The 12,656-nt window shown below is 46.5% G+C and overlaps 1 protein-coding gene across 3 annotated transcripts; it reads right to left on the bottom strand.

Moving 5' to 3' along the window:
- Positions 1-1,691: 1,691 nt before the first annotated feature.
- LOC142988170 (tumor necrosis factor alpha-induced protein 2-like) lies at positions 1,692-11,389 on the bottom strand. Of its 3 annotated transcripts, XM_076137227.1 has the most exons (14): positions 11,268-11,389; positions 9,768-9,881; positions 7,782-7,895; positions 7,064-7,500; positions 6,297-6,508; positions 5,876-5,990; positions 5,584-5,700; positions 5,411-5,505; positions 4,743-4,835; positions 3,901-4,027; positions 2,952-3,077; positions 2,690-2,839; positions 2,455-2,579; positions 1,692-2,345 (listed from the first exon to the last, which is right to left on the bottom strand). In XM_076137227.1, the coding sequence occupies exons 1-14, from the start codon at positions 11,272-11,274 to the stop codon at positions 2,159-2,161; spliced, it is 2,019 nt and encodes a 672-aa protein (XP_075993342.1). In that variant the 5' UTR covers positions 11,275-11,389; the 3' UTR covers positions 1,692-2,158. The 3 variants fall into 3 exon arrangements, with proteins under 3 accessions (XP_075993342.1, XP_075993344.1, XP_075993343.1); XM_076137229.1 differs by lacking the exons at positions 9,768-9,881; positions 11,268-11,389 and adding an exon at positions 8,174-8,270; XM_076137228.1 differs by lacking the exons at positions 9,768-9,881; positions 11,268-11,389 and adding an exon at positions 9,166-9,622 and having other exon boundaries at positions 1,693-2,345.
- Between the last annotated feature and the right edge of the window lie 1,267 nt (positions 11,390-12,656).

Here is a 12,656-nt window from a genome sequence, read left to right as displayed (position 1 = left end):
GGAGACCGGGAGGCCTACAGCTCAGCTAGAGCCAACCTGAGGAGGGGAATCTCACAGGCCAAACATGGCTACAAACTGAAGGTTGAAGAGCACTTCAACTCCTCTGACCCCCGGCGTATGTGGCAAGGCATACAGACACGCACCAGCTACAAACCACCCAACACTGTGCCCCCTACCAGCTCCACCTCACTCCCTGACAAGCTCAACCACTTCTACGCTCGCTTTGACTGGGAAAACAGGGAGGTGATGTCCAAGGCAGATCTACCTCTCAATGATCTGCCTCTCACACTCTCCACCTCAGAGGTCTGTTCCATCCTGAGCAAGGTGAACGCCCGGAAGGCAGCTGGCCCCGATGGAATACATGGGCGCGTGCTCAAACAGGTGCAGAGCAGCTGGCCGAGGTCTTTGCGGACATTTTCAACCTGTCCCTGGCCCAAGCAGTTGTTCCCACTACCTTCAAGATCGCCACCATCGTGCCAGTGCCGAAGCACTCCACCGCTACGGCCCTGAATGACTTCCGTCCTGTTGCCCTCACCCCCATCATCGCCAAGTGCTTTGAGAGGCTGGTCCTCTCACACTTAAAGTCTTGCCTGCCTGCTACCTTGGACCCTCACCAGTTTGCCTACCGCCACAATAGGTCAACTGAGGACGCCATCTCCACGGCACTTCACTCCACACTGACTCACTTGGACACCCCGAACTGTTATGCCAGAATGCTGTTCATTGACTTCAGCTCAGCATTCAACACTGTGATCCCCTCCAAGTTGATATCCAAGCTCAGCCAGCTTGGTATCAACTCATCCCTCTGCAATTGGGCTCTGGACTTTCTATCTAACAGACCCCAGTCTGTTAAGATAGACAACCTCTCCTCCTCCACTATCACCCTGAACACCGGCGTGCCACAACGTTGCGTGCTGAGCCCTCTCCTTTACTCCCTATTCACCCATGACTGCGCTCCCATCTATGGTTCCAATTCCATAATAAAGTTCGCAGATGACACCACGGTGATAGGCCTGATCAGAGGTGACGATGAGACGGCCTACAGGGAGGAAGTACGGCACCTGACCACGTGGTGTGCTGACAACAACCTGGCACTCAACACCAAGAAAACCAAGGAGATCATCGTGGACTTCAGGCGGGCCGGGAGCCATGCACACACCCCCATCTCCATCAACGAAGCTGCAGTGGAGCGTGTGCCCAGCTTCAAGTTCCTTGGCTTCCACATCTCCGATGATCTCACCTGGTCCATAAACTCCTCCACCCTGGTTAAAAAGGCGCAACAGCACCTCTACTTTCTTCGGAGCCTTAAGAAAGCTCACCTTTGTCCCAGGATCCTGGTGAACTTCTACCGCTGTACCATTGAGAGCATTCTCACTAACTGTATCACAGTATGGTATGGCAACTGCTCCGCATCAGACCGGAAAGCACTCCAGCGGGTGGTGAAAACCGCCCAAAGGATCACCGGTACACAACTGGACAGCATCGAACAGATCTACAGTCGACGCTGTCTGGGCAAAACCAGGAACATTATAAAAAACTCATCCCACCCCAACAATAAACTTTTCACCCTCCTCCCATCCGGCAGGCGTTACAGAAGCCTCCGCTCTCGCACCAGCAGGCTCAGGAAGAGTTTCTTCTACGAGGCGGTGACCCTGCTGAACTCTACTCCATTCCCTAACTCAACTCCATCCTCCCTCTAGCATCATCTTGCACTCCACTGCAATTTGCACAACTTTCTGTTTGCACTGATCATTTTCATTTCACTTCCGTTTTGCACTAAGACTCCTTGCACTATTTATTTACATATTTATTAATTTATATTTATAGTTAGTATATATAGTATATATATAGTATATATAATGTATATAGTTTATTCTGTATATATTCTGTATATATTCTGTATTCTGTATATATAATAGTACACTTTTGCACTTTCTGGTTGGATGCTACTGCATTTCATTGGCTTGTACCTGTACTTGCTCACTGACAATAAAGTTGAATCTAATCTAATCTAATCTATAGCCATCCAACTGGATAGACAGCTGGGCCAGTACATGAAGATGGCATGCAATCCATTTATTTATGTATTCAGACAAGCACACATGGAGCATATAGGGGACAATGAGGAGGTCCTTGATTATAATGTCCACTAACATGTCTAGAAGGCTTTTAATACCATCTGATTGATCTTGATCCATTTGACCTTGACCTTGGAGAAGAACGGTGGGCTGTGATTGGTGGAGGTGTCCAAGAGGCGATGTTCCCGCACACTCTGTCTGATGGAGCGGATGTCAGCAGAAGACATGTCGCTTCTCAGAGACAACAGCACAGACACATGGACATCACTGCAGAGAGCCCAGAGGGATGTCAAACATTTATCATCAAGTCTCTAATTCTATGCCTGTAAAAGTGCATTTCTCTCTCTCTCTCCCCCCCTCCCTGCCCCCCCTTTACCTGAGGTCTGGGAATGCTCGTGATAGGCTGACCATCTCCAGGTGAACACTTCCTGGATGTTGGAGGTGAAGTATCTCAGCAATGCTGCAGAGTGCTACATTCAGGTAGGACGACTCCGCACAGCCCTGAGGTAGAAGTCACTGAATATTACCACATCACCATCACAGTAATACAGTACACATACAAATAGTACTGCTTTACCAGAAGAACACCAGGGCATGTATGTATGTCTCACCTCTTTGGTGAAGAATTCTCTAATCTGGTCTGCATCCTCGATCATCTGCCCAGCTCCGTTCACCTGCTGCTCCCTGCTCTTTATCTTCATCTTCATCGTCCTCTTTATGTACTGAAGAACCACGTCCTCATGGAGGAGAGACAAGAGTACCTACAGACAGCCAACCACAACGGGGATATAGTACATGGGCACACAGACAGACAGGGGACAGTGGGACAGTGACAGATTGGAACACAGGCTAAGAGACAGACAGTTGTCTCACCTCTCTGCAGGATGGCTTCAGGTCCTTGAAATGATGCAGCTGCTGGTCCACACAGTCCAGCACAGAGTATATCACAGGAACTGATTTCTTCAACCAGACAGATGTCCAAAGCTGACTGAAACACACCTGAACACACAGTTACTCATCTCATCATCATTTTCGTCTTCTTCATTTAAATCGGACTCCAGAGTATGTTAGTAAACTTATATCTTCATGTAGAGGAGCTTTTAGAGGCTTAAAACGTATTCAGGGATCCATTCATTCAAAGGTAAACAGAGCAGCAGGTCTGCTCTCCTCTGGACCCGGCTGCTAGAAACCAGCAGAACTTCCCCAGCCGCGGCCCCCCCTGGAAAATCGCTGGCCCCCCCAGTGGCCCCCCCACTGGCCACTTGACCTTCCATCACTCACACTATCACGCAGTTGCCGTTTGCCGGCGGCGCACTCAGCGGCGCATTCAGCGGCGCACTCACCGATGCACTCACCGATGCACTCATCGATGCACTCACCGGTGAACTCACTCACCGCAACCCGCCACATTCACCGCTGGCGCAGCACACAGTACACCCGGCGCACTTTCGCTGAACGCGGACAGCAGCACCCCAAGACTTTCAGTGGCCCTACCTGGCCACCCCCAGGACTCATTTCTGCAGGCGCCACTGTTCCCCAGTAAAGGTCAATGGTCACACGGACACAAACACCGACATGAAAAAGCTAAAGACGTAAAGGAAACTTCCTGTAACCACATCTGAGCTGAAGTTAGAACACTAATCCATGTTTGAATAGTTTCACTTTAGTTTCTGCTGAAAAATCAAGACGGACTGAACCATCTTCACTGAGAATTATATGAGATGCTGACTGGCAGACTGAAATGAAATGAAATTCCAATTATTTTCAGAATTAGATCATGGATCAGTGACAGCAGGTTGTCTAGTCCAAGAAGTATCCAGACCTTCAGCTGCTTGTGAATGGGCTGGGTGAAGTATCTGTAGCCATAATCCCTCTGGGCAGACAAAGTCTCCAGACAGCTGATTCTCTGCTGCTCCATCAGACTTCCAGCTTTACCTGTGAGGTAATCACTGAGGGGGTCGTCGGAGAAGAATGAGAGTGTGAGAACAGTCAGTTTGTGATTGAAAAGCGCAGACTTCTTCACTCAACATGCCCATGGATATTTTGTGTAATCAGTAAAAAGGACAGATTCTGGATGATTCAACTATTGTTTAACAAAATATAACCATTTTTGAGAAAGTTAAGTCTGAACTCTGTCAGTGTGTCAGTGTGTAGATGTTCTTCTCTTCAGGTCTGTAGGTCTCTGATGGACCCTGATGGATCCACGATCACGTGTTAGAGCCTCTAAAGCTCCTCTACATGAAGACAGAAGCTTAGTTACATACTAATATGTTGACCTCTGACCTTTGACCCTGAACCCTCTGTATGATGTCATGGATCTCTATCTAGCAACGATGACCTTTGACCCTGAAGAAGCACGAACATCTACACAATGACACTTGTCAAGTTACAGAGGAGCGAACAGAGTTCAGTTCATTTTCCCTATAATGTTCCTGTTCTTCTATCATTGATCATTGATCATTGATCATTGATCATTTAAGTGATGATTAGTCAGTGGCTGTAATATCTGCATATTTTTGGGAAATGTTTCAGTCAAATTATCTCTGGAAAACTATAGTTGCGTGGAATAAACATGGCCACTAAATTGTGCTGAACATGATTTCTATGTGTCTCCTCCTCACACATATGCAAGACTGAGTTCAAAGGTTACAACATGAGGATCACCTGAACTGCTCCACACACACCAGGTTGGCCTTCATCACTGACTGCACGTTAATGTGGTTTCCCTTCACAAACTCCTCCACAGCCTGCTTATACCTGAAACACACACACATACATTAAGATAAGATAAGATGAAATTTTATTATCCCGAGGGAAATTACTGAATTACATTACATTACATTACGATCATTCAGCAGACCCTTTTATCCAAAGCGACTTACATCACATTACCACCCATTACAGAGGGGGGAGCAATTGAGGGTTCGGTGCCTTGCTCAGGGGCACCTCTGCAGGGACTCGAACTGGCGACCCTCCAGACCCTCCGGTTCCCAAGCAGAAGCTCTACCGACTGAGCTACTGCCTCCCCCCATACGCACAAACAGCTTCTGCTTCTGAACTAATAAGACTGTATTCATTAATGTCTAATGTTGATTAATTACATCAGTAGTGCTAATTATTGCCAAATGCTAAATAGTGTACAAATCATCAAGTATCTTCCATAAGTATTTCAAGCTACATTGACTGATTCTTGACCACTAGGGGACAAATAAATGTAAATTATAATCCCTACTACGCTACAGCTGATCACATCCAAACCATGTCCTGCTCATGGTGATGGTGCTGTTTGCTGTGTAGCGTGTGGTGTGTGACGTGTGCTCTGTGGCATTCACCTGCACAGGAAGCTCTCCAGGCAAGCAGTGATCCTCTGAGCTTTGTTCTGATCTCTAACCACACAGCTGAACTCGGTTAAGAAACTGTCTACCACCTGGAAACATAAACATCAACACATATCCATGAGCAGCAGCTGTGCACACGTATGACCTCTGCAAAAACCTCAACCCACTTGGATGACGGCCAGGGGAGTGAAGCAGTAGTCCGTGACGTGTTCAGGCTCCGCGCCGCTCAGCCAGCTCTCCTGCTCTTTACTCAGAGCCCTGCTGAGCCACGACTCCATTGTTTCCTGCAGAACAAGATGAGCAGATCAGCGTACTAAACAATATTACTGTGAATCATTCTCAGTCTGAATATTTAACCCAGGAATGGGTGAGTGATAAGAACTTCCAGTGGTATTATACAGAGGAACAGAGACAAGCCTTAGATGTGTCATGGGATGGATCACAGCTGTGTCTGTTTACCTCCTTGTGTGTCACATATTGCTCCTCCAGAAGGTTCACCTGCTCCGTGGGGAGCAATGAGCCCAGACAGGCGGCTTTGATTTTTCCCTCCAGTTCTTCATGCTTTAGTATTTCGCTGTAGGAAACAAGAAACAAATGTAACGTTTGTTGTAATGTTTGAATAAACACCATAACATCACATCTGTGAAAGCAAGCCTTCATCCTGGAGCTCCTCTGAGCCCTGGATCAGGTCCTTATGCTCACTGAGGCGTTCATGCGCTCACTTGAGAGTGAGAATCATTAACCAGGTGTGTTGGTTTGGACCGTGTCCTCTTGTTAGACTCCATGAGCCTCAAATTCTCATTTAGTAGGTTCATTTTGCCACCTAGTTGGTTTTGGGCTCCACTGTCATCAGGTCTGTATTTCTGTGTCAATAACTCACTTTGGGTAGTAGTGGTTGACCCAGAAGAGCAGATAGCGGCAGTCCTCTGCCTCCAGTCCTGGAGCACTGAGTTCTGCTAGCCGAGCAGAGAAGTTCTGCTGGTAGAGTCCAGCATACAGGTTGATGACGTCAATCTCTGGAGGGTAACAATCCTTCACCTTCCTCACCACCATCAGCAGATCCTCTTTCACACGTTTCCCCAAGCGACACACCTGTAGAAGTTCACAAACAAATAAATACTATGGAGTCCCACCAGATACTTTTGATCCAATATAGTATATTATATATTTAAACTCCCTTCAGATGCCATTCAGAGAAAAACTGTTGAAGGCACACAGCAAGAAAATCACATTAAACAGTGTGTGATGCTGTGATACCATGGTTACCATGATGGGCTAGATGCCTGAGAACCTTCACACACATTTCCTGTGGCGAAGCATAAAGCTTCAGAAATGTGATGCCTTCCTGCTCTTCAGCCATTGATAACAGCTGATCTATCATGTGAGATACGTCGTCTCTATGTCGCGTGCGTGCGCTGAGCAAAGTTTCTTTTCATAGGTGAGCCGGGGCCAAGTTAATGAATATTCTTGAGGCTTTGAAGTCCGACATCAAACTGAGCAATCCCATTCACTTTGATTTGCATAGCGTGTGTGTGCTGAATGTATTTTGAGTGTGTTGGATGTTTGGGCTTCAGGATGACTTGTTTGTCTAGATGAGCTTTGTTCCACATTTGGTTCCGTTTTGTTGGTAAGAAACTTGGTACCCACCTCCCTCTTCAGAGGAGACGAGAGGCTCTGACTGCTGCCAGTGTCGCTGTCGTCAGCACTCAGCCTGGACTGCACGATGTTGTGCAGCATGGTGGTGTGAGTGCTCAGGCACTTGTGAGGACGCCAGTCGGGTACGTGGCTGTCCGGACAGTTTGCCCAGCGCCGGTCCTGTGCTTCCTGCTGCAGGATGGCGGCCACAGCGCTCTGCAGTGCCTTTAGATCCCTATCTGACGAGGAGGAGGTGGCACTGAAGGTGTTATTGACCACCATCCATACCTGTATCAGCAGAGCCTCCAGGTCGCTCTGCAGCTGATGCTCCTGCTCTTCGATGGGGGAGCCTAAACCAAACAGCTTCTCCTCTCTGCTGATTAGCTTCCTGCTGGCCTCCTCCAGGAGCTCCTCTTCCTCCTCCTCATGCTGCTGCTGCTGTGTCTCCTCTGTAAGAAATACAGGAGGCCACATCCATCAAGAAAGTACAATATTGAAAAAAAAAGTGTACTTGTGTGCATAATGAACTGAGAGTCACTACACTGAGGTTCTTCCTCATCTTGGAACCTGAAAAGCTGAGGCCACCATCTACCTTAGCTTTGGCTGAGGATCTTGTTGTTAAAGCAGAAGTCCTGCTGGTTCTGGTTTAGGTTCTACTCTTACTATCTGAAGGGTTATTGTATGACTCTGTCCTGCAGCAGGAGCTTGAGGTTACAGCTGAAGTTCTGACCTGGATGTGCCTCAGTCTGCTGTCTCCTGTTCTTGCAGATGTTTTGGAAGATCTTCAGCTTGGGAAGCATGCTCCTGTCTCTTCCTTTGGTCTCCTCTGATGCAGTGCCTCCTGCTGCACAGACAATTACACAACAGGACAATTATTAGGCCTCAACATGTCTGCTCGTTCACATTTCAGAATGTGTTTATTACAGTCTGATGTTTTAAATCAGATGAATGGCCTGTAACCAGTCTGGTGCCCCCCTGAGGCTATAATGGTCAATGGTCACCCATTTTAGGACGTCTCAGACTCACAGCTCAGACTTCAACGGGTCAAGTTAACTTTAAATACTGCCAGAGGCATCTCTACTTCCTGAGGAGGAATGAAACACCATGCTGAGGATGTTCTACCAGTCTGTGGCAGCCAGTGCCATCTTCTTTGCTGTCGTGTGCTGGGGCAGCACACGCTAACAGGAGCAACAAGTTCATCAGGAGAGCTGGTGCTGTCTTAGGGGCCGATCTGGATTCGTTGGTGTCAGAGAGTAGAATGCTGCGCAGCATCATTGACAATGACTCATGTGAATATCTCTCTCTCTCTCTCTCTCTCTCTATATATATAATTTCTGTCACACTAAAGTACAGCAGAGCAGCATGGCTCATTAAATGACTCATGGGGCTGGACAGGTGTATAATGTGGACACAGAGCTGAGGTGTCAGGCGTTTTACAGAGCTGAGGTGTCAGGCGTCACAGAGCTGAGGTGTCAGGTGACACAGAGTTGTGGCTGAATGAACCAGAACCAGAACACCAGGGTTAAAGAGGAATCATGCAAGAACCAGAGGCCTCCATCACACTCACGCTTTAGGAGAACGGTCCATAACTTAGGAAGTGTAAAATAGTGCAACACCACAAATATCAGAGGTGTTTCCTCTGTTGCCATGGGATCGTCTCAATTTACATATTTCAAAATAAAAGTAACTATGAGAAAATGTCAAACCAGACAGAAACAGAAAAGCACTGAAGCATTAAATCATGTGGAAATGAAAAAGTTCAAAGCCAAAGGAGGCTGTAAATGTGGCAGAACACACTGTACATGTATGTAAACTGTACATGTATGTAAACTGTATTCAAAAGCCAATTATCTTAGTTTAAAACGTTAGTGTGCAAAGTTACTTCAGCTAAATGCAGCACAGCAATAAGTAGAACATTTCCCTGTAATGAGCTCAGTGTGTTCCAGTGTCTACACACACACACACACACACACACGCTGAGCTTATTGTTATGTGATAAACAGACACACACACACACACACACGCACACACACACACACACATTGTGAAAGGCAGAGGCTGGTAAAGCACAGAACAGGTTCTTCCTCATTTAGACAGACTTTGTATCTTCTTACCTTTCATCTCTGAGTGCGACTGATCGACTCACTGCAGCCCGCCTGTATACAGACACACTGAGGGCCGGCGCTAAAAAGTCACATGTCCAACTGTCTCTGGTCATTCTCATTAAACTGTACTGACCATATATGGGCGGGGCTTGTTTGCCTGTGGGCTCATGTTAGAAAGAGGAAGATGAGAACTGAGCTGACAGGAAATATTGCAATATTAATTAAAGTCTAATTAAAATGATCAACAGTACAATGATCAGAATAAAAGTTGGCCATATCTGGTATGAAGTTTTTAATTAAATTCAAAAATCTGACTCCCTGAGTCTGTGAGGACTCCCAGTGTCTGTGAGGAGGTGCAGGTTCTGTTCTGGAGGATGCTGATGTGCCTCTGAGCATCTGTGGGTGTGTCTGTCTGGGAGGTTTCACTCTTTCACTTTCACTTTCACAGCACTGCACCTCTAATGTTACATCACATTTTCATCAATTATTGAAGCATCACATTTTGAATGTTTGAGAGTTTTGTGGATGCAAGAAATGTCTCGAAAATATTTTTAAGTCTTTGGATTGGATCAGAGCTCCAATACTAATAATCCACACACAAAAGTTCTGACCTGGATGTGCCTCAGTCTGCTGTCTCCTGTTCTTGCAGATGTTTTGGAAGATCTTCAGCTTGGGAAGCATGCTCCTGTCTCTTCCTTTGGTCTCCTCTGATGCAGTGCCTCCTGCTGCACAGACAATTACACAACAGGACAATTATTAGGCCTCAACATTACATTACATTACGAGCATTGGGCAGACGCTTTTATCCAAAGCGACTTACATTACATTACCACCCTTCGCAGAGGGGGGAGCAATTGAGGGTTCGGTGCCTTGCCCAGGGGCGCCTCGGCAGGGGCTTGAACCGGCAACCCTCCGGTTCCCAAGCGGAAGCTCTACCCACTGAGCCACTGCCTCCCTACATGTCTGCTCATTCACATTTCAGAATGTGTTTATTACAGTCTGATGTTTTAAATCAGATGAATGGCCTGTAACCAGTCTGGTGCCCCCCTGAGGCTATAATGGTCAATGGTCACCCATTTTAGGACGTCTCAGACTCACAGCTCAGACTTCAACGGGTCAAGTTAACTTTAATTACTGCCAGAGGCATCTCTACTTCCTGAGGAGGAATGAAACACCATGCTGAGGATGTTCTACCAGTCTGTGGCAGCCAGTGCCATCTTCTTTACTGTCGTGTGCTGGGGCAGCACACGCTAACAGGAGCAACAAGTTCATCAGGAGAGCTGGTGCTGTCTTAGGGGCCGATCTGGATTCGTTGGTGTCAGAGAGTAGAATGCTGCGCAGCATCATTGACAATGACTCATGTGAATATCTCTCTCTCTCTCTCTCTCTCTCTCTCTCTCTCGCGCTCTCTCGCGCTCGCTCGCTCTCGCTCTCTCTCGCTCTCTCGCTCTCTCTCTCTCTCTCTCTCTCTCTCTGATTTCCGTCACACTAAAGTACAGCAGAGCAGCATGGCTCATGACTCATGGGGCTGTACAGGTGCATAATGTGAATGAACCAGAACCAGAACACCAGGGTTAAAGAGGAATCATGCAAGAACCAGACGCCTCCATCACACTCACGCTTTAGGAGAACGGTCCATAACTTAGAGAGTGTCAAATAGTGCAACACCACAAATATCAGAGGTGTTTCCTCTGTTGCCATGGGATCGTCCCAATTTACATATTTCAAAATTAAAGTAACTATGAGAAAATGTCAAACCAGACAGAAACAGAAAAGCACTGAAGCATTAAATCATGTGGAAATGAAAAAGTTCAAAGCCAAAGGAGGCTGTAAATGTGGCAGAACACACTGTACATGTATGTAAACTGTACATGTATGTAAACTGTACATGTATGTAAACTGTACATGTATGTAAACTGTACATGTATGTAAACTGTACATGTATGTACACTGTATTCACACACACACACACACTGAGCTTATTGTTATGTGATAAACAGACACACACACACACACACACACACACACAGACACACACATTGTAAAAGGCAGAGGCTGGTAAAGCACAGAACAAATTCTTCCTCATTTAGACAGACCTCGTATCTTCTTACCTTTCATCTCTGAGTGCGACTGATCGACTCACTCAAATCAAAAATCTGACTCCCTGTGTCTCTGTGGACTCCCAGTGTCTGTGAGGAGGTGCAGGTTCTGTTCTGGAGGATGCTGATCTGCCTCTGAGCATCTGTGGGTGTGTCTGTCTGGGAGGTTTCACTCTTTCACTTTCACTTTCACAGCACTGCACCACTAATGTGACATCACATTTTGTGGATGTGAGAATTGTCTAGAAAATATTTTGAAGTCTTTGGATTGGATCAGAGCTCTATCCAGAACAGATCACACAATATTGATTATTGATTTACATTGAGATCTACAGAACTAATAAACACACAGACTCTCTGTCTGGTCAATTTTTAATTAATTAGCTAATTGTTGTTTCAGTTGTGTGTGTTTCTCTTTTACTGCTAACTACGACTTACTTACTTATAACGTAAGAACAATAGAATTTTGTATAAAATCACATCAGTGTGGAGACAAACTGGCAGTTCTCCAGATGAGGCTCATTATGTTGCATCACAGCGCCCTCTGCAGGCAGCAGGAGGAGCTCATTTCAAACTCACATTTAGACGCAATAGTTACATTACATTACATTACATTAGGGTCATTTAGCAGACGCTTTTATCCAAAGCGACTTACAATAAGTGTGTTCAACAAAGGTAGATAAAAGAACTTCAGGTCACAAGAAATCGTAAGCGCATTGATCGCATAGTTCACCTCTTTCCCTGTGTGTGTGTGTGGGGGGAGGGGAGGGGGCATATGGATGTGTGTGTGTGTGTGAGTGTGTGGGTGTGTGTGTGTGTGTCTGTGTGTGTGTGTGTGTGTGTGTGTGTGTGTGTGTGTGTGTGTGTGTGTGTGTGTGTGTGTGTGTGTGTGTGAGTAAGTGTGTGAGTGTGTGCGTCAGTGCATGTGAGTGTGTGCCAGCCTCTGACTTGTACCTACATCCCTCCAGTCAGCTGTAACCTGATCAATCTCAGCGTGTTAAGAATTGATGTGTTGTGGATCAATAATAGAGGAGAAGGGCCGATCGGCAGGAGGAGGGGGGTCAAAGGTCAAAGCTGCTCTGACAGACAGTGACTTTATTTTGTAGTTTCATCTTTCACTGCATCATTCCATCAGTCACTTTGCTGTTGTTCCTTACTCCTTCGTCCTTCCCTTCCTTCCTTCCTACTTGCCTTCCTTCCTTTCTCCTTGCCTTCCTTCCTTCCTTCCTCCTTGCCTTCTATCCTCCCTCCTTCTCATTATGTTATGAAACTGCTAATCTTAGTCTGCAGCAACAGACCTTCTCTGTGTCAGGAGAGTAACAACTCCCCCTCTCTCTCAAAGAGGGACAGAGAGAGAGAGAGAGAGAGGGGGGGAGGGAGTGAGAGAGTAAGTGTGCGTGT

This window comes from Genypterus blacodes, unplaced genomic scaffold, assembly GCF_046128005.1.
Source record: "Genypterus blacodes isolate CSIRO-AG114 ecotype Tasmania unplaced genomic scaffold, CSIRO-AGI_Gbla_v1 ptg000301l_1, whole genome shotgun sequence".
NCBI lineage: Eukaryota > Metazoa > Chordata > Actinopteri > Ophidiiformes > Ophidiidae > Genypterus > Genypterus blacodes.
Note: the sequence above shows the minus strand (reverse complement) of the source record. Positions and strands in the feature narration are given on the sequence as shown.